This window comes from Macaca nemestrina, chromosome 11 (genome assembly GCF_043159975.1).
Source record: "Macaca nemestrina isolate mMacNem1 chromosome 11, mMacNem.hap1, whole genome shotgun sequence".
NCBI classification, from domain to species: domain Eukaryota; kingdom Metazoa; phylum Chordata; class Mammalia; order Primates; family Cercopithecidae; genus Macaca; species Macaca nemestrina.
The window spans coordinates 120695941-120721982 of NC_092135.1; the positions used below are offsets into that span (position 1 = coordinate 120695941).

General features: G+C 37.8%; 1 protein-coding gene across 4 annotated transcripts in view; it reads right to left on the minus strand.

Annotated features, from left to right (window-relative positions):
• Nucleotides 1-26042, minus strand: part of LOC105481307 (phenylalanyl-tRNA synthetase subunit beta) — an 80357-nt gene that overhangs the window by 26317 nt on the left and 27998 nt on the right. For all 4 annotated transcript variants that reach the window (XM_011740810.3, XM_011740811.2, XM_071073443.1 and 1 more), the window contains 6 exons: nt 25077-25138; nt 24637-24844; nt 24019-24099; nt 19731-19823; nt 13722-13839; nt 1037-1192 (listed from right to left, as the gene is read on the minus strand). In XM_011740810.3, the coding sequence (XP_011739112.1) occupies nt 1037-1192; nt 13722-13839; nt 19731-19823; nt 24019-24099; nt 24637-24844; nt 25077-25138 (718 nt within the window). The remainder of the gene's footprint in view (nt 1-1036; nt 1193-13721; nt 13840-19730; nt 19824-24018; nt 24100-24636; nt 24845-25076; nt 25139-26042) is intronic.

Below are 26042 nucleotides of genomic sequence, written 5' to 3' on the forward strand. Positions count from 1 at the left end.
TAACACATGTCTGCATTTTATTATTTCTCATGGAAAGTGGGTAAAAAATAACTTCCTGCTTATTTAATCTCTCATTTATTTAAAAAAAAACCAAAAAACCACACACTTCTTCAGCCTAAAAAACCCCATAGATTTCAGGGTTATTTTCAAAGGAATCTCAAAATGAAAACAAAACAAAAATTAAATACCCACCAACAAAAACAATCCCTGAGGACTAATAAAATAAATATAAGAAAAAACCAAAAATATTACCCCACCAAATCTCACTACAAATAACTGTTAAATAACACTTTAAAAATAAATGCTCTGTTAGAAATTTAAGATGCCAAATAGAGTCATAAAGCACAGTGAGGTAAACAGTAGGATTAAGTGGTAAAATATTTTTCTCAAGTTGTTTCTGGACCTTTCATGTAACGAAATTAATTTAGATTGAAGCTGCAGAAATATGAAAAGCAAAAATTTCAGAATTCCTTGGATGATGAGAAACTATGAATAGAATATTAGGAGCACATATATACCACTTAGTTAGCCTAACTTAAACTCCCCAACAGAGATTGTACAGTGCTTGGGATTTTAAACAGGATTCCCACCCTTGCTCCACCAACTTTATAACTTGATTAACATGTGTGGAGTCTTTCAGAATAACTTCGGAGGGGTCTTTTTTTTTTTTTTTTTTTTTTCTTTTGCCTTAAAGCCACCAGACAGGCAGCTTTTGAGTGCAAACAATCACTTTAGGCCTTACCAGCTTCCAGTTAAAACTTCTGGGTTCACCATGGTGCTGATGGCTTAAAGGTACCAGTAACTAGGGGTTACCACAGCTCAGCTGGAACAAAAGTATACTGTGCAGCGCTTATGAGAGTTCTGAAAAGTGTTTTCTTAAAATGCTGGAGGGAAAGGGGATATTTTCTGATTGAAATAAAACTCTATCTCCCTTTCTTTCTAAAATCCCAAATCAAAATTACCAACTTCATGAAAAACAAGGTGTAGCCTCCTCCTGACACTGTCACTAACTCTGGATTTGGCTCATCTGTCTTACCTTCCGATGCTTTGATCACATATCCCCCCTTGTCTTCACCAGGAGGCACATCGAGCAACTGCATAATTCTGTCCAGCAGCCCATGAATGATCTCAAACCCAGGATTCTTGTTGTAATAAACAGCACAGAGATGCCGGTAGTTTTTTGCGCCTACATCTAGGAAGATAAAGGAACTGGTCACAAGGCTGTATTAACCATTGCTTCAGAAACTGATTTACCCCAATACAAACTGAGAAAAAGTCGACAAAAAAGAAAACCAAATATTACACATTCAGAGAAGGATTTAACCTCAGAAATGCAAAATAAGATAAAATAGTCTTTTTTCAGCTTATCAAATTCCCTAAGGTGTTTTATTTGGGGGAAAGAGTGAAAACCCTCAATGCTGACCAGGGAAAATAAGACTTCACTGATTGGTAAAATTCTTTGCAAACAATTTAGCAATATATCAGAGCCCTAAAGCTTCATACTCTCTTAATCATAATACTAATACTACTCAAAGGAAATAGTCCTCCATACAAAAAGGCTTTAGGTAGAAAGACATTTAGTACATTATTTCCAATAGTAAAATTATAAACAACCTAAATTAGGGATGGCTACATAAAGTACAGTCGATCACTCATCAGGATACTCAGTGGCTATTAGAAAGCATCTTTACGATGGTTTATCATAACATAGCAACAGCAAATAGTAAATGAAAATTTAAAAGAGACCACAAGGTTCAAAAAGAGGCAAAACTAAATTACATTGTTTAAAGAACAAACATAGGTTGGAAAACTATGAAGCAAGTAAGGGAATGACTATGACCAAAGTTAGGCTAACAATTACCCTAGGTTAAAAAGAAGAATCTGTGATGGGAAGGGGTCATATAAGAAGCTTAGGATACTGGCAACGTGCCATTCTTAATGCAGCTGATGGTTACACTAGCGTGTGCTTCGTAATCTCTTAAAAACTACTTACATTGAATACATTCTTCACAAAGCATTAAAAGAAAGCAGAATGCTAAAGTTTATGAAGCTATGCCACAACATGGGTGAATCTTGAGGACATTATGCTAAATTAAATAAGCCACTCACAGTAGGACAAATACTGCATGATTCCACTAATACGAAGTATCTAAGTCATGAAACTCGGAGAAACAGAAAGTAGAACGGTAGCTGCCAGGGGTTGGAGGGAAAGGGATTGGGGAATTGACATTGAATGAGTATAAAAGTTTAGCCATGCAAGATGAAAAGTTCTAGAGACCCACTATATGCACAATGTGCATATAGTTAACACTACTGCAACTGTGCACCTCTAAAAGTTTACTAAGAGGGTAGCTCTCATAGGTTTTTTTTACCACAACAATAATAATAATTTTTAAAAGTATATGAAGAATAGGGCCAGGCAAAACAGCTCATGCCTGTAATCCCAGCACTTTGGAAGGCCAGGGCAAGAGTTTGAGACCAACCTGGGCAACACAGCAATACCCCATCTCTACAAAAATAATAATAATTTTAAAAAGATGAAAAACAGAATCACAACTACATAAATATAGCCACAAGCCAAAAAACCCCATGAACAGAGAAAAAGGCTGAAAAGAAATATACCTAAATGTTAACATAAGTTATGTTTGGGTAAGGGTAATTTTTTCCAACTTTTATTTATTTCCCAATTTTTCCATGATTAGTATATGTAACTCTACTTTGAAAATTAAGACAAACTTACAAACTCAATATTTCATTTTGTTTCACTTTATTTTTTGAGATAGGGTCTCGTTCTGTTGCTCATCCTGGTGCAATCACAAATAATATGGAAGTGCACCGCAGCCTCAACTTCCTGGGCTCAAGCAATCCTCCCACCTTAGCCTCCAGGGAAGCTGGGACCATAGGCACACGCCACCACACTCAGCTAATTTTTAAATTTTTCGCAGAGACAAAGTCTCACTCTGTTGCCCAGGCTGGTCTCAAACTCTGGGCTCAAGTGATACTCCTGCCTTAGCCTCCCAAAGTGCTGGAATTATAGGTGTGAGCCACTGTGCCCAGCTAAAGTCAATATTTAAAAAAAGAATTCCAACAGTCCAAATGAACACTGATGGATAAACAAATTGGTACATCTATACACTACTACTCAGCAATAAAAAGGAAAAAACTGTAGATAGACGACAACTTGGATGACTCTCAAAGGCATTATGCTGAAAGAAACAAGGCTCTCAAAAGGCTACAGACAGTGTGAGTCCATTTATATGACATTCTGGAAAAGGCCAAACTATGGGAACAGAGAACAGATAGTAGTTGTCTGGGGTTAGGTATGGGGAAAACAATGTGACTAAAATAAGGGGTTTTTAGGGTGATAGAACTTTTTGACCTTGTAGTGATAGTTATAATCATCTAAACCTGTAATAAAACTCATTTTTAAAAAGAAGTACCTAGTATAGAGAGGAAGACTGAAAGTCAGCAGTCATCATTTAACTTTGTAACACTGTGGCCCTTCAATAAATTCTGGAGACCACTGCTCTAACATAAATGAATGCTGGCCTCATTCTGCTTTTCATATTAAAAAGAGAAAGAACAAACTAATATCTGAGGGAATAAACTGAAAATAGAAAGCTGCTTCATGTTAGCAGATATTGAGCAAAACTACTTCCACGGATTTACTCCCATAGGTAAAAGCTACTAGCAATGGTTGACATAAAATACAGAATGCCTTTTATCTTCTAGATATCCAATTAAAACACGAACAGTTTAAGACACTGTACTCTAATATTAAAATGATATAAGAGTAAGCACATAAATGGAGTAAAAGGAAAACTAACATTAACTGTTAATCTGTGGTATCGATTGTCTGGCACATGCTAGGTATTACCTATCTGTCAATTTATCTATAACCTTATTTAATTCTCAAGACAACCATGCAAGATAAATATTATTATTCCTATAAAACAGATGGAGAAACAAAGCTCAGAACGATTAAGTAACTTGCCCAAAGTCAAACTAATTGGCTGGAGCTAAGACAATTAATTATATTGCTAATAAGTTACAAAACCAGGATTTGACCAGAATTGACTGACTCTAAAACCCATGCTCTTTACACTATAGGGTTTACCCAAAAAGATTTAAATGAAAACAAACAATATAACGGCAAACTTATATATGGCTATATATCCACTTAATATGGTCATGGATATGCATTGCTGAAATTTTTTTTATATGATAAACAGATGTTTTAATTTTCAAAAGTTTTTAAAATACTTAAGACTTCCATTTAAGCAATGGAAATAAATAATTTTTAAGGGTCAGTGAAGTTTCTAGCCATGAACAGTATTGTTACTTATGGAAAGTATATTCTGAGTTGAACTTCAGACTGAACAGATACAAAGAAATAACTGCCCTTGCCATTTAACATTTCTTAGTACACACTATATTCAAGGCGCTCTATTCTAGATATTCTTTGATGATGAAGGTCAAAGCCAGTACAAGGCATCTACAACCTAAACTCTCAGTAATGCTTTGTGTTTTTGAGACAGGCTCTCACTCCAGTAGCCCAGGCTGGAGTGCAGCAGCATGATCTTGGCTCATTGCAGCCTTGACTTCCCAGGCTCAGGCGATCCTCCCAACTCAGCCTCCTAAGCAGCTGGGAGTACAAGCACATATCACCATGCCCACTGATTTTTTTTATTAGTAGTAGTAGTAGTAAAGACAGGGTTTTACCATGTTGCCCAGGCTGGTCTCGAACTCCTGGGCTCAGGCAATTTGCCTGCCTCAGCCTCCCAAAGTGCTAAGATTATGGACATGGGCCACCAGGCCAGACCTCAATAATTATTTTCTGAGTAGATCCCTAAAGCCTAGAAAAGAAGATAAGCACACACAAATAGCTATTAAACAGGAGCTAGGACAGGCCAGGAGCAGACAGCAGGCCATATCTATGCCAGCTGAGGTAAGCGAGTAGCATACCACTGTCACCTCCATCATTTCCATTTTTAAAGATAAAGAAATTTGGTATCCAAAAGCTGTAAGTCAACATTAAAATCAGACAGGCACAAAACCTCACTAAACCAACCACATGGATAAACTAAAATGAAAAGCCTGATTCCACTGTAGGAATACAAACTTTCTCTCTCTCTGTCTCTCCCTTTCTTTCTTTCTTTCTCTCTCTCTCTCTCTCTGTCTCTCTGAAGGGAAAAAATGAACTGAAACAGAACTAAATTATCCCTTTCATACTACTGACTTGCTTCTGGGTATTTTTGCCATGTGGTACCCATTTATTGGTGTGGATGTCACATGCTTTCACTTTAACACACAGGCACGTATTGAAACAACTTTGTAACTCCGTTTTTGCTGTGAGAGAATAGCCCAACAGTAACACCACCATTAAGAGACAGCTTAGCAACATAAACTGGAAGTTTTATTTTGATAATCTTTGCCAAATTCCAAGTAATTTTTTCCTTATCTCCAAATTATGTAAAACTGTTATATTTCTGATATGAGCAGCAACATCTGGATTAAAAATTTAGAATTTTAAAAAACAAATTAAGTAAACTTGTGATGAGAATAATAAAATCACAATTAAAAAATTATAGAATTTAGGCCAGGCGCAGTGGCTCAGGCCTGTAATCCCAGCACTTTAGAAGGCCGAGGCAGAAGGATCACTTGAGCCCAGGAGTTTCAGACCAGCCTGGGCAACAAAGTAAGACTCCATCTCTAAAAAAAAAAAAAAAAAAAAAAAATTTAAAGATTAGCCAGGCACAGTGGTGGTGTCATGTGCCTGTAGTCCCAGCTCCTTGGGAGGCTGAAGTGAAGGATCCCTTGAGCACAGGAGTTCAAGACTGCAGTGAGCTATGATCATGCCTGGGTGACAGAGTGAGACCCCTGCCTCAAAACAAAAACAAAAACAAAAGAGAACTTAAAAAAATTATACTCTATTTCATTCAAGAACGGTTTCAGGATGTTTATAGCACACACATACAGTAACGAACTGTATATTTTTAGATTTAATTTTGCAATATTTTTAAGAAAGGCCTGACTTCTAGGGCTTTGTATTAAGCCCACCGTAATAATTAGATTAACCACATTATTAAGGCGCCCCATCCCAACTCCATATGGATTGGCTGGCTTTTTACATTTCCTAAGGGTTACTGCTCTCTCTGGACTTACTTCCACATATCTTGCTAAGATACTCCCTCTACTGTAGCTGAACTGAATCAAAGGAGAAAATAACCACAAACTCATTTCCACCCATTCCTCCTTGAAATTGCTGGGTATAGTAACATTCCCATTTCCTAGTATGTTGCACTAAGGGACTATACTACATCACAGGAAGTCCACTGACTGCACACCACAAAATAAGAACTATTTAAAAGTCATGCCAAGGCTAGGGTTTGTTGGAAATGCCTCAGTTCTTTATAACTCAGTTAACAGACCGCTTGTGTCATGCCATCAAACAATTCTGCTTTTTCAATGGGCCTGGCAAGTATGTCAGCCTAAATTATCTATGTATTTCACAGACTTCAAAGTACTGCCTGGAGAGGGCTGATCTAAGCTGTGCAAAGGAGGGGTGGCTAGCTACAATTCTATAAGATGAAAGGACACGCCAAATGATTTTTTAACAGAAAAGAAAAAGGAATGGTACATGATGTCCCCTAGTAAACGACTATTACATATAACTCAAATAGGCTCCTGTTCGGTATAGATCCTCTTCCACCAAAGTACCAATGATTAAAAACTAAGGTGTTTGGTCATGTTATACATGGCACAGACTGGAAAAGAGCAGAGTCTTCCACAGAAACTTGCCACTCCTATTCTCACATTCACCTAAAAGCCCAAAGAAAGATACTAGCAGAAAGCCTACTGGGAGATCAAAACAGCTTCTAGAATAATCAGAGGCTGATATGGAGCTTGAGGTTCATAGTCTGGCCAAGTTAAGAAAATAAAACAAAGCAACTTGATTTTTAAGTCTCTTCCATCCAACAAATTTATTTCACATTGGAACCCACAAGACTATAATTTATATTGCAAATTTTATACATCGCCTGAAGAATTTCAACGCAGGCCTAAATGATTCACTAATGCAACAAGAATCTTATGAAGACATAATGCCTCCAAAAGTCATATTGAATGTGGGTAAACAGGCACCTTTATACACTCTTGGTAGGATGCTAAGTTTGTAAAAAATCCTTTTATGAAGAGAATTTAACAAATTATCAAACATTTAGATGTTTACACCTATGGAATGATCAATTCTAGTTCTAAAAATTCCTATTTGTATAAAGGTACAAGGACATTTCTTGCAACGTAGTTTAGCAAAAGTTTGGTAAAAATCTAAATATTCATAATAATCTAAGTAAATAAATTATAGTACACTGATATGATGGAAGATTATCCAGCCATTAAAAAGAAATGAAGTCAATAGAATGTGCTCAAAGGAGAAATGAGGTGCAGAACAAGACAGGTAAAGTATATCCCATTTGTATAAACACTAAAAAGTATTTATCCATTATCTATGGCTGTAAATAAAAGCATAACATATGCTGACATAAGCACAGAAAAGGGTCGGCAACTAATTCTAAGAGTAGGATTAAGGAGAAGTTGAGTATTAAAAAAAAAGAAAAGATTAGAATTGCTCTTAAATTAAAAATACACATTCATGAAAGGTCTTAAAAACATCACAAATATATTTTCAGTTTTTAAAAAAACATAATAAAGCTTAAGAACAATTTTCCTTAAAATGCTCTCCTATATTATGGCACCAAAGTACAAACTTTCCTTTTTAAAATAGTGCTGAAAAGCCAAGAAACAAATGTGAGGAAAAATCTATGACCTTCTCAACGCATGAAGGAAAAAGTTATGTCCTTGTGGGTTGGCTTTTATTTAGTTAATGTAAACCTGGAATGGATTTTTTTACCTACTAAAAAAAAATACAATATTCAATGCATGACAGGGCACATTATACTCATGTTAGCAGATCTTAACTATGTGGAACCAAATCTATTAAAATAACTTTCTATATTAAAAATGATGTATTTACACAGTTAAGATGCCATCACGTATGCAAATGATGTTACTTCAAAAATTGTTAATGTCAATGCTCCTTACATCCATATTTTTTGAATTATTAATTGGAAACTCTACATGCGAAAAATATGAAATGGTGAAATTAAATTAATCCAGACTGATGACATAAGCTCTCTTCGGAAAACCACATTCCACATGTGGATGCTAGATAATCCTCCATTATTTGAGGGCTCCAGAATTACTGGATAATTTCTCAGAACTGAGGTATTTCACAAGCCCACAATGAAAATGCTTTTATTGAGTTATTTTTAAGCACAGATTTACACAAAAACCTTTAAAAATCTGACCGCTATATTTTCGTAACTTATAAGACAGATACACAAACACCAACATACATATATGGCACAAACCAACAGCAAATTGAAAGAACAAACCAAATCATAAAAAAACAGTGAATTAGGTTTGTTCTGTGATGGCCATGGTGGTCAAGCGAGGAGAAAAGAACAAGACTCTTAAACATATATTGTGACTAAAGTTTAAAAAAAATTCTGGATTTCTACATCCAAACTAAGCAGGGCAAGAAGAAGTAGATGATTCTCTCATTTAGAAAAGTTTCAGGAACAATGTGAAATTTTAAAAGCTATTTTGTCAGTGATTTGAGGGGTATAGGAAATGTAGCTTGCACCAGGACTATAGCAATGCTTCAAAGAAAGTTAAGAATGCTCTGAGCAAAAAGTGAAGGCTTAGCATACTTCATTAAGAAAGTGACACTAACTGGCCCCTATGGGTGGTCAAGAGGCTTTAACCTATCCTATTCCATCTACCATATTTATTAAAATCCAACATTTTGTAAATGTAGTAGTTATAACCAAAATGCATGGCAATTTGATTTTCAGGGTTCTCCACATATATATGTCAAATTGACAATTGCACGATTGTATCCTGCTAAATCTAAATCACCCTCTTACATTAGAAAGCCAAACCAATCTTTCTTTGGCTCTTGTTCCCTTTATACTTAAACTCACTCAAACCAGTGATATGTTTTCTCTTGCCATTTCAGGGAGATTCTATGTATATATACTGGCAGCTTCAGTGACCATAAAGCAATAAACTACAATGCAGAAGTCAATCTGTGTTTAAGAAAAAGCCTAAATATTGGATTTTGCAAAATACAGTTGGTTTTCTGGGTGTACAGATTAGAAATTCACAATTAGGTCCTTTGCTCCCGAGAAGTCTTTTTTTTTTTTTTTTAAACTATTTGGTTTATAGTTCAGTTGTTCCTGACATTTAACAGAAAAAATAAAAATGTTAAGGACTGAAACCAATCACCAATCAATAGCTCACACAGCAGCCTGATATGGCAGCTTCAGTGCTGCGTCTGCTGACTTCCTTGTTATCAACTGAAAAACATTCACCCCACAGCAGAGTCTGCATTCAACTTCTCATTCCAAAGCCATACACCATTCTGCCCAACAAAACGCATAAATCGGCTGAGTCCCTTGAGTCATGACTAATTTTGTAAAATGTTGCAGCAACTTCATATCTAGAGTCTCAATAAATGCAGTGGTTGGCTCAGCCTCAAAGAACCTGAATGTGTCTGATTTAGAGTGGAAGTCTTAATGCTCGAAAAGTATGCCTGACACAGTCTCTAAACTGGCAGCCTGACGGCCTCACACAACATGGATGGTCAGTCAAAAAAGTCTACATTAGAATAAGAAACTGTCCAACAAGGTCAAGCACGAAAATTGGGCTAGCAGTCTTTCATCTACTCTTACAGGAATACTGGTCACACAAAATGTGTGGGAGGCATATCGAAATCCAATATGGATTCTATTTTTGTTTTGGAAGACATGCTTGCCCACCCCAAACTGATACAAGGCTGGGAATGTTGGGTTTTTCCTTAGTATTAGAAAACAAATTAATGGCAACTGTTGCTCCCTTCTGAGCTACCAAAGGGCAACTGGTACATTCACTCTGGGCATTATCTGTAAGAATCTGCTCACAGGTTTGTCTCCCGTAAGACTGGCAACTCTTTCTCTGATATTCTAAAGCAGTCTCTAGCAATGAAAAATAACTTACAAATCTTTTCTACCAATGTGCTGTGCTGAATGAGACTGCCTTGCTCATTCTTGCCACTCTATCACCACTCTTTTGAACCAGTAGTTTGGGTACTGCTCCCACCAATGAAAATTTGAGGCATTTTCACGTTAACTGGAAAACTATGGTTTAGACTTTTGTCTTCAAAAAAGTTTCATTTTTTAGAAGGAAATTGCTAATGTGAATCCAATAGAGAAAAATGGTTACTGGTTTGAGAAACAGTAAAAACACGTTAATTCACTCAAAAAAAGTAGGTGACCAATTACTCAAAAAACAATGTTCCTGTTTCCATAAATAAATTCCCACGTTCGTCTGTTTCAGTTTTCTTATTCTAAAAAAAAAAAAAAAAAAAAAAAAAAAAAGGCATAACAGAACCAATTAAATCAAAAGTGAGGATAAGAATTGGCCCTGAGTGCCTCAGCAAGGTGACATTAGCCCTTTAATGGACAGCTAAGGCTTTCAAGTCATTCCAGTAAAAAATTCCCATAAACCAGGATGCTACGTTATCTGAGTTTAGGAATTGTAAACATCTTAACAACAAGAGCAAACACCAACAGTTCTTATTACGTGGCTAGAACTTTTCAAACTGTAATTTCATTTAATCCTTATAACATATCAATGAAATAAGTGCTATCATTATTCCCACTGTACAGATGAGGAAGCTGAGCCACAGAGAGAATAAACAAATTGTCCAAAGTTAAGCAGCTGGTAAAGGCAGAACCATGACTCAAAGCCAAGCACTCTGGCTGCAGAGTCTCTCTATGGAACCGCAGTGCTTTGCTGCCTCCCCTGTTGTCCTCTACGTACACCAGATGACAAGTAGGGAATCCACATGTACATATGTAGAATACTCCATCAGAAAAGCTCATTTTGTTATGAAATAAAATCCAGGCCTACCTAAACAGAAAACATACTCCAAATAAACTAAAGCAAACCTATGTTTTCAAGATGGTAGACTTACCAAGCACATTTACCTCCCTTCATTTCTCAAATACCATTGATGATGGAAAACTTTTTAAAAAAAGAATAAAGCAGAATGGTACAAGACAACAGGCAAAAATAATATCAGAAATGAATCAATGGAGAAAATAGAGCAGAGTAATTATAACAAAAGACAGATATAAAAGAGGTTTCCTATAGAAATAGGAACTATCCTTCCCAACGAAACAAAGTATCACAGAAATGCAAATCTAAAAGCTATATGAATTGAGTTTCTGGGATGATTTTCTAAGTCATTTCTTCTTTCTTTCTTTCTTTTTTTTTTTGAGCGGGGGGCAAGGCGGGGGAGACAGGGTCTTACTCTGTTGCCCAGGCTGGAGTATAGTTGGTGTAAACATAGCTTACTGTAGCCTCAACCTTCTGGGTTCAAAAGATCCTCCCACCTTGGCCTCCCAAAGCACTGGGATTATAGGCATAAGCCAACACGCCTGGCCACCTAGGTGATCTGTTAGAAGATGGCCTATAGCACTAGCACCTAAGAACAGTTCTCTCAATAGGAAGTCATCCTAAGCATAGGCCTTGGGGCCAGAAAGAGAAGCAGGGTACAGTGTATACCTGGGCCTTTCCAACAAACACAAATTAAAACAAAAATAGCAAAGGCACCACTACCCAGGACTAAAATACTGTCAAGTGCCCCATCCCTGCAACAACCCCAGTTTCCTCACTCGCACCCTCCGCCTGGTTGTGAGCATGCCCAGCCCCACAGAACCGTGCAAAGCCCTCAGGGAGCCCTACCGATCAGGGAAGAGGCCTACTGCTGAAACAGTATTACAACACTTTTGAGGAAACCCATGTAATTAACCTAATCCTGATTTATAAACGTAACCATATATTTCTAAACACGAACAGATCATCAACGATCAAAACAATGTAAAATGCAAATAAATAAGATGAATGGAAACAACTCAAGGCTAACAGAAAAATTTGACAATGGAATTATATCAAATTCTCAGTTATCTCTACCAATGGAGGATTTAAGGTACAAGAACACTCAAAACTATTTGTAGCTGGCACTAAAAATGTTTTCTGATTTTTACTACAGTAAATTTACCACCTAAAGAAAATTCTACATAGTGATATTAAACATGAACTTTCATTCTCTAAGGATGTGTGATGGAGACCTATACTGTGGCTCCAGCTCCAAGTTCAATATTTTATGCAGCCCTGGGCAAATTACCACTTTCTGTCTTAATTTTCCAATCCATTAAATGGGACAATAGTGGGGAACAGATGGAATCCAGCCTTGGCTGGAAAGTTTGCCATGGACAGTACTAGCTCTGGTCATACCTCTATAATTCCTAAGATAGGTCGATTTACAGTCAATAGTTGTGACCACTTTGTAAAGTTAAGAATAATAGGTTTATCCTCTTCAGGAGAAATTGAGAATAAGGTCTCTGCTTTTGTCAACTGATTCAAAAGAACACACTCTGAATTCTGTAGAGTCTAGAGTAAGCATCGCGGCATAAACACTGCTAGGAATTGATCTGTTAAATCCAGAAACCAAGGAAACACAGCAATTGAGTCCCTTCAGGTACTGCTCACCAAGGGACCAATGCACATACAGCTTCGAACAGTCAGATTTGTATCAGAGACTGAATTCCTTGGCAATCAAGTGGAGGTGCTTACTAAATATATACTCATTAAACAACCACCCCATTCCAAGTGTGGACCAAGCAACCCACTGTACTAACAAGTCCAGGGCTTACTCAAAAGGAACAAAAACTGGTCAAACACATTTGCAGTCACTGGTACAACGGTAACAATGGACAGTCACTGCTAAAGCAGAATGACATGATATCAAGTATGTTAAGACAATATGCACACAAATCATGTCATATAAGAAAATGTTCCACAGTGCTTGTCAAGTTGAGGTTTTAATAGAAATCTTCTTAATTATTAAATTCTTTGTTGAAAAATGCTTTCCATTAAAAGAAATGAGAGAGACAGCAACCAAATAGCTGGACCTTAAATTCTGATTCAAATAAATTAATCATAAAAATGAAATTTATAAAACAAACAAAACTAAAGTGGTAGTGCTTATCTTTTAGAAATACATACTAAAGTAGTTGGGTGCCGGTGGCTCACGCCTGTAATCCCAGCACTTTGGGAGGCCAAGGCGGACAGATCACCTGAGGTCAGAAGTTTGAGACCAGCCTGGCTAACATGGTGAAACACCAGCTCTACTAAAAACACAAAAATTAGCTAGGTATGGTGGCACACACCTTTAATCCCAGCTACTCAGGAGGCTGAGGCACAAGAATCACTTGAACCCAGGAGGCAGAGGTTGCAGTGAGCCAATATCAGGCCATTGCACTCCAGCCTGGGTGACAGAGTGAAACTGTCTCCAAAAAAAAACAAAATACTACTAAAGTGTTTGCTGATGAAATGATACAATGTCTATGATTCATATTAAAATAATATGGAAAGTTGATAGTGGTATAGATGAAAGAAGCCTGTCCATGTGTTGGTAACTGTTGAAGATGGGGGCTGGGTACATAGGGGCTAATTATACTACTTTTTCTGCTTTTATGTATAGTTAAGGTTTTCATAATGAAAAAAATGCTTTAAATACACAAATCAAATCAAAGGTGACTTATTCTTACCTGTATTAGAATCTTTTATTACAATGTCGGAGATTTCAAACAGTTTCAGAGGAAGGGGCATCTTACGATTTGCTGCTATGGTCTTCAGGAGGCCAGGAAGAAGGGTAGTGCGTGCCACCTACAGGAAAAGACATGAAATTGCACTGACCAAATACGACCCAAACAAACAAACTTGGTGAAAGACAAAGACTATGGCAGAAAGACTATGGCTTCATAGGAAGACACTTCTGGAAAATGCATTGCCCTAAAATATCAAAGTCACTTTCAATTTTCAACTCCAGAATACTGCAATTGAACTGAAAAGAACTGAAAACATTCTGGCTTCCAAATTTACAAAATAAAAAATCATAAATGTGATTTAAAAATAAATGAGAAACAAATATAACCTAAATATGTTTGCTCATATCTAAGGCATGATTATTTTATTCATTATCATTCATTATTTCATTTTTCCTTTTTTTTAGAGACACAGTCTCACTCTTTCGCACAGGGTGGAGTGCAGTGGGCACAATCATAGCTCACTGCAGCCTCAAATGCCTCAAACCGCTATAGCAGGAGGCAAATGCCTCCTGCCTCAGCCTCCCAAGTAGCTGGAACTACAGGTACATACCACTGCACCCAGCTAATTGATTATCATCTCAAAAACTAAAGTTTGCTTTCAAGATTTCAAATGCATGTATGCAAGTTTTCATATCCTGCCTCATTTCACAAAGTAATTGAAATAGACTACAAGAAATACAAATGTTTAAGTAGATTAAATATAGGTCAGGCACCGTGGCTCATGCCTGTAATCCCAAAGCTTTGGGAGGCCAAGGTAGGAGGAAGACTTGAGGCTAGCAGTTTGAGACCAGCATGGGCAACATAGCAAAACACCACCTCCACAAATTTAACAATTAGCTGGGTATGGATACATGCCTTCAGTTTCAGCTACTCGGGAGGCTGAGGTGGAGAATTGCCTGAGCCCAGGAGTTCAAGGTTACAATAAGCTATAATCATACCACTGCACTCCAGCCGAGGCAACAGAGACCCTGTCTCTAAACAAATAAATAAATACAACCATAAATAGATTAAATATGAATTACTCAAAATTAGGACCAGGAAAAATGTAAATGCAATTAAAACACCACCACAATGAGGAAAACAGAACACAAATACGTAGGTGCTAAAAAATATATACAGCTGCTATGGGTAGGCTGTAACTACAGTTCTAAACTTTTCATTAACTAAAGCAAATGTGAAAGTATGTACAGTCATTTCATTCCTACTGTTCCTAAGAAATGCATACCCTGGTACATTTGAAAAAAGCAAAACTTTCCTGCTTTGTATGCAAAATAAATTTCTCCCTGTGAGCTATACGGAATATATTAGCTTCCAACACATGTTACCAGAAGGGTTTTATAAGCAGTGGTATAACATTACTGTGAGAGTCTGGGCTCTGCAGTCATACACCAAGCACTATTATCTTTTCCCTAGACAACTGCATAACGTTCTTCTGTGCTTCCACTCCTGCCACCTTGTGGCCTATTCTCCATACAGAGCAGTCCTTTAAGACGGAAATCAGATCATGCAACTCCCCTGGTCAAAAATCTCCAAGAAGTTTCCATTAAATTTTGAATAAAATCCATGGCCTACCTGGGGCCGTGTGATGTGCCCTGCCTCCCTTTCTACCCTCAAGTCCTGCTGCTCCCACAGGCTTACTGCACTCCAGCCATACTGGAGGCCACACTGGTCAGCAAGTAGATTTCCATCCTGAGGCCTCCACGCTTACTCTGCTCATACATTCTTCCTTTAGGTTCACATGTGGCTTCCTTCCTTCCTTCAAGGGTCTGCTCAAATGTTCTCTCCTACAGAGGTTTGCCCTGAACACCCAAGCTAAAACATAGACCTTCTTAGATCCTGCACAAGTAACCATAAGACCCTAAATGGAATTGCTAGACTGTGTTTTGAAGGAAAAAGAGAACGTCTTTCCCATCACACTCACTATACCAACAAGCTGCTATTCGCCTTCAACGTGGTGCTTCTTAAATATTGTTCATTTTCCCCATTGGAGGGCAAGTGCCCAAACCATTCACAGAAACGAAACTACAATGTTAAAAGTTAAAAGGAAATTTAACTTATTGAAATACAATAAACAAACTACTGTTATAGAAAACTTTTCTTAATTTTATCAGTGTATTTTATAGATATGCCTTATTTGCATATTTAAAAACCTACAGAAATACAAAAAATTACACCTGAATCTGATCAAGCTTCTATATCCAACTACCAATTTACTGGAAACTTAGGGAGCCACTGGAACATATTCAGCAAAATCCTAAATGTAATAATTCTGTAGGACAAATGACTCAGTTTCTTCAATAAACAAACTGAAAGGAAAAGAAAGATGGAAGGATGAGAGGCACAACTTGTAGATTAACAGAGACATGAAAAGCATATAAATCAATGTCAATGTATGAACCACATTTGAATACCAACTCAAACTGTTAAAAAAAAAAATTGATAGGAAGCTGAGATGGGCGGATCATGAGGTCAGGAGATCGAGACCATCCTGTCCAACATGGTGAAACCCTGTCTCTACTAAAAATACAAAAATTAGCTGGGGGTGGTGGCCCGCGCCTGTAGTCCCAGCTACTTGGGAAGCTGAGGCAGGAGAATCGCTTGAACCCAGGAGGCGGAGGTTGCAGTAAGTCAAGATTGCGCCTCTGCACTCCAGCCTGGCAACAGAGTGAGACTCTATCTCAAAAAAAAAAAAAAAAAAAATTGACAATTGGGAAAACTGAAACAATGACTGGATATGTGAGGTGATTAAGGAATATTATTGTTAATTTGGAAGGGGTGTGGTAATATTCTGTAAGTTTGTTTATTGTCACTATAATAAAATTTTACATATTTTAGCCAAGTTGCATTTTTATCTTGTCCATTCTCTAACATATTTACTATCAGAAAAGAGCCCAAAGTTAAGAATTATGCAGGAGAAAGAATGGATTTAGACAAGAAACTGAGTTATAGGCCCATGAAGAATTTTACATTTAACCTAACCATAAATAAATATAAACCTCTTAGCCAAATTAGTAGTAGTAGGACTCACCTATTGGTAAAGCAAGGTAAAATATAGAATCTGTTAGGTCAAAAGATAGGCACTCTCTTTCATCTTTAAGGTACTTTACGCAGAAAGATTGATTCCTAAGTGTGCTAAGCCACAGCTATTTATAGTGACATTTAATGCATTTCTGATTATTTTCCTTCCACTTATATAAAATAGATAAGGCAGGATGTAAATCCTGAAGAACATAACAGTTACCACATCTTAAGAAATCTATCAAGCTTCAGTAGGGGAATATAAGGCAAAGAGGGAGGTGGGGGGCAAGAGCTGAAAAACTACCTGTTGGGTACTATGCTCAATACTGGGTGACGGGTTCAATCACACTCCAAACCTCAACATCATGTAATATACCTTTGTAACAGACTTACACATATACTAACTGAATCTAAAATAAAAGTTGAAAAAAAGGCCAAGCGAGTTGGCTCACACATGTCATCCCAGCACTCTGGGAGGCCATGGGGGGTAGATCGCTTGAGGCTGGGAGTTCGAGACCAGCCTGGCCAACATGGTAAAACCCCATCTCTATTAAAGTACAAAAATTAGCAAGGTATGGTAGCACACGCCTATAATCCCAGCTACTCGGGAGGCTGGGGCACAAGAATCATTTGAACCCAGGAGGCGGAGGTTGCAGTGAGCCAAGACCAGGCCACAGCACTTCAGCCTGGGCAAGACAGTGAAGCTCCGTCTCAAAAAGACAAATAAAAATAAAATAAAGTTTTTTTAAAAAGTAATCTAAGTAAAACTGGGAGAAAAAGGTGCATTTGGAATAAACAAAAATCCATTAATATTTACTGAAAAATCATTCTATGCAAATGAATTTGAATACCTCTTATTAAAAAGAACACTATGGGCAAATTTTAAAAGCAATAGGAAACTAGACCTCAGAAAACAAAATATAAAAATTCATTATTATAATCCTTCCAAAATTAGTATAAGGATTCTTCAAAGTTCTGACCCTAAATATAGATAAAGAATTCATATACTTGATATATATTACCAATTAGCTCTTTAATTAGTCTAGCTGTAATGGTTCTATAGATAAAATTTAGAATTTTTAAATTTAGATTTAAACACTTTCAGAACTTTTAGAATTGTTTTTAGAACTAACCCATCCCTTATTTTTGTATAAGTAAAAACCAAAATCCAAAGAAACGATTTTAAATCAGAATTCAGATATTATTTATAATAGCATTAACCTTCTTTAAAATATAGCCTTCCAGTTCTAAGATTCCCCTTGATTCTAGAAGAAGACATGATTTTCTCTAAAATCTGGGTTAAAAAACACACAGATTTGTACATGCAAGAGAAACAGAACAAGAGCTTATTAGTATAAAAGAGATAGAACTATTTAAAGTTATTAATAAGCGGCCGGGCGCGGTGGCTCAAGCCTGTAATCCCAGCACTTTGGGAGGCCCAGACGGGCGGATCACGAGGCCAGGAGATCGAGAAACGATCCCGGCTAACACGGTGAAACCCTGTCTCTACTAAAAAATACAAAAAAAGGCCGGGCGCGGTGGCTTAAGCCTGTAATCCCAGCACTTTGGGAGGCCGAGACGGGCGGATCACGAGGTCAGGAGATCGAGACCATCCTGGCTGACACAGTGAAACCCCGTCTCTACTAAAAAATACAAAAAAACTAGCCAGGCGAGGTGGCGGGCGCCTGTAGTCCCAGCTACTCGGGAGGCTGAGGCAGGAGAATGGCGTGAACCCGGGAGGCGGAGCTTGCAGTGAGCCAAGATCACGCCACTGCACTCCAGCCTGGGCGGCAGAGCGAGACTCTGTCTCAAAAAAAAAAAAAAAAAAAAAAAAAAACTAGCCGGGCGAGGTGGCGGGCGCCTGTAGTCCCAGCTACTCCGGAGGCTGAGGCAGGAGAACGGCGTAAACCCGGGAGGCGGAGCTTGCAGTGAGCTGAGATCCGGCCACTGCACTCCAGCCTGGGTGACAGAGCAAGACTCTGTCTCAAAAATAAATAAATAAATAAATAAATAAAGTTATTAATAAGCAAAGATGGTATAATTTTTAAATGCCCTCCCTTTATAGTTAATATCCTAATCTATAACACAAATCACTTAATACTTAATATTAAGGTAGTATCATTCTCATTTAAATATTCCTAAACTCTAAATGAAACTGCCAATAAACTTAGACAATTACAATAAAAGAAATAAGCAGCACAGTCAAGAACTGATATAATGGGCAATTTCAAAGTGAATGACTTACGGAGGAACTGGGAACAGGTTTTGTTCTTTTATTACAAATGAACGGAAAAGAGATGAAATCTGGCTAGGTGCAGGGGCTCATGCCTGTAATCCCAGCACTTTGGGAGGCCAAGGTCACTTTGTGGATCACTTGAGGTCAGGAGTTCAGGACCAGCCTCACCAACATGGTGAAACCCCCTCTCTACTAAAAATACAAAAATTAGCCAAGCATCGTGGCGCACACCTATAATCCCAACTACTTGGGAGGTTGAGGCAGGAGAATCGCTTTAACCTGGGAGGCAGAGGTTGCAGTGAGCCGAGATCATGCCACTGTACTCCAGCCTGAGAAACAGAGCAAGACTCTGTCCCAAAAAATAAAAATTAAAAAAAAAAAAAAATGATGAAATCAGAAAATAGTGTTAAAAAATCAATTATGAAATGGAAAGTTCAGACAAGAGGGACTGGGCCAGATAATACAAAGCAAGTAAGAACCCAGTATGAAGCTAATCAAGAAAATATTATTTTTAAAAGTGTTAAGAATTTTTGGCAGTATAGCACGTAATAACCAACTATAAACTTACCCAAGAAGATACTATAAAAAAGCTCTAAGATTTCACCATCTCAGGTATAATAACTGAAGAGACTTTTCCTAACTCATGTACTGCCTCTCGGTTTTTACCTGAATTCTCACCTACTTAAAATTCTTACCTGAAATTCAGCTGTTTTAGGATTACTTATGTGGACTGCCTTTGTTGCAGAGATATCCAAACCAAGTTTATCAGCTATATCTTCTTGGGAGCACTGTGAAGTACATACAAAACAGATTAATATGGAAAAGCAATTACTTAAGTTTAAAATAAAAAGTAATGCTGTAAGTCAACTTCTAAGAACAATGTATATTCTCTACATATATCAGCAAGTTAAGAATAGGCCTGGTGTCAGCTGGAGTAAATGTAATAAAAAAAAATAAACAAATAAAAAAGAATAAGCTAAGAATAAATACACATCAATCTCAGGCCCGCAGCAGATGGAATTTAACATTAATACTTCTTTCACAATGAGTCCTAGGCATCATACAGAGCTAAAGTAAACTTTTCACGTGGAGATGGTATAAACCGTACTCAGGCCCTTCCTAAGCTAGTTTCCCATTTATCTTTCCAATCTAATCTCCCATGATGCCCTAGCCATTCCCTAAACCTTATGTTTCCCTACCTTACCTGAAATACCATCCCAGCCCCACTTGCTGCTATTCCCTAAGGCAGACTTAAATGACCTCTCTTCCGTAATAATATTCCTAATGACTCTAGTCAGAAACTTTCCCTCCCTCCTTGGTATTTCATGACTTTCCATTTTGACTACCATTGTAACCCTTGCTAAATCCACACTGACTTGTGGCAGAACAGTAGGACTGAGAACAGAATTCAAGTGACTGGAACTCTGCCCAGTGCTCTTTTATTGTATCACTTAACTTCTGTGCACATGCCTGAAACTCTTACAACAAATAAACTGCTGAGTACCCAGTGATCAAAGAGAAAGATGCTTGCCACCCTCAGAAACCAGCATTGTAGGCAGAAGTTATGAAATTAAAAACTCACTGACGATTAGATACATCAAGTCTAATAATAAATGATATAATGAGATAATGCAAGTATGGTGCCTGGCACAGAGTAAGCGCTCAAAAAATATCAACAATGATGATAACTGACAAATCATTACCAAGGATAAATTATTATCATGTATATTAATGCTAGCTTTTTGAAAGAGCATTTAAAACGTAACACAAAAACTGACGTACCATCAGATTATTGTACTATTTTCCAATGTTAGGCAATATTGTTCATTATACTGTTCTACAACTAGTTTTCAAAGGCTAGTTGGCATGCATTTCACTTATTAAAACAAAATGGCACACACCAACTGAAATGGTAAGAATTCATTTCATGTCAATGTCAGTTCTAGTGATTCTTGCCATGCTTTCTCGAGAAAGATCCTGAAGCCACATCCAGGCATAGCAGAAAACAGCTCCCTGATCTGCTATGGCTGCTGAGGTGGAGAATGGTGGCAGGCACACTGGGGATAAGCGTTTTCCCCACAGCATAAAGAAGTTTTATACCAACATTTAGGTATAATTTGATTGATTAATTAGGAAATGCAATTGACATGAAGCAATCTACTCTCAAATGAAACTAGTTCTCTCTGTGTAAAAGAAAAAAACACTCCAAAGACACATGGCAATGCAGCTGTGTATCTGAGTGACCTTGTATTTTATCACGGCAATGGATAATAAGGGATAGTGACAAGAGGCAATTTAAATTAAGCTACCCTGAAGTGGCAGTAGTTAGTACACAGTAAGAAACTTTTTTTTTTGTTTGAGACAGTCTCACTCTGTTGCCCACACTGGAGTTCAGTGGCGCAATCTCGGTTCGCTGCAACCTCCATCTCCCAGGCAGATTCAAGCGATTCTCCTGCCTCAGTCTCCCGAGTACCCGGGATTACAGGTGTGCACCACCACACCCGACTAATTTTTGTATTTTTAGTAGAGATGGGGTTTTGCCAAGTTGGCCAGGCTGGTCTCGAACTCGTAGCCTCAAGTGATCCGCCCGACTAGGCCTCCCAAAGTGCACGGGATTACATGCCTGCCAGGAACTTTTTTAATGTTAATATTTATGTGTTTATTTTAATATGTTAGAAAAATACAACAAGTAAATGAACCTCATAATTTTTACAGATATTATTCCTATAACAAGGCTGAAGTACATAAGTCAACTTAAAAGTGAGCCAATTTAAAAGAATATAACTACTATGCAGATATAGCAAAAATCATTATGATGAAATGTGAATTATTTACACTTGGAAAGTCAGGGACTAGGTTTCAGGAAAAAAAAATGGCTGTTACTCTTGTGCAAAACTGGATTTAACAACATAGACCGTCTTTGCTCAGTGATGCTTAGGCTTGCCTATAAACATCTTCGTAAACATCTTTAATGTTAAAATTCCTACAGGAAAATTTAGTACAAATCTGAAACTCTCTAGGAGCTCTTCCCCTCAGTGATAAACAATGAATATATTAAAGTGACTTTGGACAGCTGAACAGACTGTTTCTAACATCCCTGGTGTGACAGTTCAGTCACAGGCCTTGGATGCAGACAGGCATGGGCGGGAATCCCTGATCCACAGCCACAGCGTAGGACAAGTTACTTAAATTAACTGCTGTGAAAGACGGGAACGCCTACTTCACAGGAGTATACTGAGAAGAAACAGAATCATGTACACAAAGCCCTTGGCACAGGGTAAACATTCCCTGCAGAGAAGCCACTAGTCAAGACTCAGCCTCTGTGCTCCTCTAAAGACACATGAGGCTCCAAGGTTACAAAATTAAACTGCACCACTAATATAAAAGGGCAGGGAAAAATGCATATCCAAGTTTTAACAGCAGTTGTTTCTGGGGAGGAAAAGAGGATTCGAAGTGAGGAAGAGAACTGTTATGGTTTACTCTAATGGTTAAAGTATGAGTCCTTTAAAATAAGATGTATTCCTGGCCGGGCGCGGTGGCTCAAGCCTGTAATCCCAGCACTTTGGGAGGCCGAGACGGGCGGATCACGAGGTCAGGAGATCGAGACCATCCTGGCTAACCCGGTGAAACCCCGCCTCTACTAAAAAAAAAAAAAAAAAAAAAAACTAGCCGGGCGAGGTGGCGGGCGCCTGTAGTCCCAGCTACTCGGGAGGCTGAGGCAGGAGAATGGCGTAAACCCGGGAGGCGGAGCTTGCAGTGAGCTGAGATCCGGCCACTGCACTCCAGCCTGGGCGACAGAGCAAGACTCCGTCTCAAAAAAAAAAAAAAAAAAATAAGATATATTCCTATGACACTCATATGTTTTAAAAAATAAAAATATATTTCTCAATGTTATTTTTGGTATTTCATTTTACATGAAATCGTGGATGCTCACAACTACAAATATGTGTATATATATGTACACAGATGAATGACATGGCATTGCAGACCTAGCGTACATGGTATGAGACCATGGAAAAGCACTGTTCTAGGAGGCCAAAGGTCAGGACTCTGCTCATGATATAATGAGATCATGCAAGCATAGTGGCCAGGAACACAGCAGTTCTCCTGCTGCCCGTGTAAAATGTGCTATGTACTTATCCTCTCTCAGCCTCAGGCTTCCTCATTGGTGCAGTGCCTGACATATAATAAATGCTCAACAAATGTTGAATGAATGACTGCTGAATCAGAAAAATCAAAGTATTAAGCAAACTAGAAGTAGGGTCCCTTAAATACCATAAAAGATTGAGAATTTCAGGGCTAGGGCTGAGTTGCAGAGGAGAAAAAGAAGTAGCTTCCTTTCCCCTCATAGATTAAACATACTTGAATGCTGAAGAACTACATTGTAGGCACCGCAGAAATGCTCAGCAAGAGGGAAAAATGGAACTACAAATTGCATACACATTTTATTCTTTCATATGGTCAATCTGGTGGGGGAGGGAGATATCCTTCTGATTTTGTAATAAAAGTCATTTCCTGATTTAGGCCTTTTATGTCAGCTTTTCAACTCAAAGCAAATGTTTGTGAACATGTTCAAAGACAAAGAAATTAATTTAATGTGGAACAGTCCACAAGCCTTTACCCAGGGCGGCATCTAGTGGGCACAGCCATAACCAAATTAAGACCAAATATTCTAACTTAATAAATTTGGTTATGAAATACATTGTGAACTCTCAACACTCACATCAAACTATAAAATACTTTGTCATCTGTCATTTAAGGTATGTTTTTCTAGGCCTTCATTTTCTTTTGTGGCTGTAAAAAGAAAAGCTTCAACATTACTTTTCCAGGAATTGTATACTCTCAAGTAACAAAGGTTTTCTTTCAGAATCTGGAAGTTCTAACAGTCTAGATTTTATAAATTCTTATAAAGAATCATAGAATAAATAATTCGGAGAGTCTAAGTAAACAATAAGCTGGGCAGAAAAAGCATGTAAGACATACCAGGGCAAAGGTAAGCACTTCAGTGAAGCCAGCGGCTGCCATGTCATATCTGAGAAGTTCAGTGAGCTTATTAAGAGGAAACTGAAAAAAAAAGTACCCATTTGATTTCACCTCAATATTTCTTGTTTTTTAAAAGGGAGATTTATACAGAACATGTCATTAAATAATTTTTTTAATAAAAATGTTTAAAAGATTAAATACCTTTTCACCCTTATGTACTGCTAATGCCACCATTTCCCTACCAATATTACCTCCTCCCTCCCCACCGTTCTGCCACCCCTCTGCTTTTACACAGATGTACAAACCACCCCCACTTCCATCTCTCCCACACACAGCTTCTGCCTTCAGGCCCAAGTTGAGAAAATGAACCTCTGAGAGATTCAACAAGGGCTCCAAACTCGAAACCTGTCTTTCTTCAAAGAACTAGTCATCACAGGTTTTCAACTTACTCTAATCATTTGGGCATCTGTTTTGTATCCTCTCCATAGCAAATGCCTCTCATTGCAGAGCATGTCCAAATACTGCTTGATTCCTACGTTCTGTTTTCTCGAAGCCTTCCTGGCTTTCAATAATCAGTTTCTAACAATAAAGAGTGTTTATTTAAGGGTGCAATCTTACTTGATTAGCTATGGTGTAAGTTTTCGGGAGAGTCATCTGAATGTTGTTATATCCATAAGCAATAGCTGCATCTTCTACAATATCACATGCATGGATAATGTCAGCTCTGGTTGGAGGGATTTCAATCTCAATCTGATTCCCGTCACCTATGACTTCTGATTTTAAATACATCCTTGTCAGAAGTTTGGCAAGATTTTGTGGAGTTTCTCTGAAAAAGGAATGAACAAACCATAAACTTCATTGGATTATTTTTTAATGTTTGCATTGTGTTTCAACATACGCTACTAGCTGAAATAGTAATCTTTCTTTTTGAGTTCTATCAGAAACCAGACATGTTAACTGATGTTTTATCATTCCGTAACCGACTCTGAAGGATCGCAAAAAAAAATTAGTCATATGTGTACTTTGTTCTTGAATTAAGTGAAGTTTTCAGAGCATACCTGATTCCAACTTTTTTGTTAATGAGGTCAGCTCTCACCATCTCCTTTCGGTAAGCTAATTCCTTAAAGAGAAAGAGTTTAAAAAGTAAATCATTTCCCATCAGATACAGCTTTAGACTCTTTTCCATTAAATTAGTCATTATTGCAGTTCGATTACGTTCCCAAGAAATTGTCATTAGAGCCACAGATTGAGAATAAACTTGATGTTTCAAAAACAGTATTATGAGGTATAAATTTGTTACATTAGATTCATACGTGAACATCCTACTTGCTAGACAGTTTGCACTGCCTGGAAATAATATAAAATGCCAAACATTTTTCCCTTTCAGATAGTCAATCCCCATTCCCCACGGTAAAACACTGCTGTGCTACATCATTCCAAAGATGTTTATGAACCCTGCTAAAGATTTTCAGTCTTGTCCTTTGCAAGCAGATGGATATGAGCAAGAAAGAGTAATTCCAATGTCACAATGTTCATCATACTGAGTCTAAGAGCATGATGAAGATATTCTTTTCTTACAATTTCCAGGTGGGGAAATGCAATGATATTATGGCTACCTATCTGCTCCAGAAGACAATAGGGGTAGGAGTATCTAATGAATTTGGTACTCAGTCTTCTTCAGACAGCATGTAACTCCACCATATTAGTGACGTGAGAACACACACACATAAAAACCCAGGCTTTTCAACACCTTTGGAAATGTCCTTATGAATATTTCTTATCACTCAATTACTCTCAAAAGTATAACATGTCACTAGCAAAAAGGTCATAAATTGAAAGACCTGTTTTGATTCAAGTAAGGGCAATGGTCCAGAACCTTGCTACACAAACTGCAGTCCTCAGAGTAGACCTAAGAGCACCTCAGAGCACCAGCATCACCTAAGTGCTCATGAGAAAGGCTGACTGCAGGTCTTGATAGCTAGTGGCAGTGGCACCAGAGCTACTGAAGCCCAATCTGCACGTTT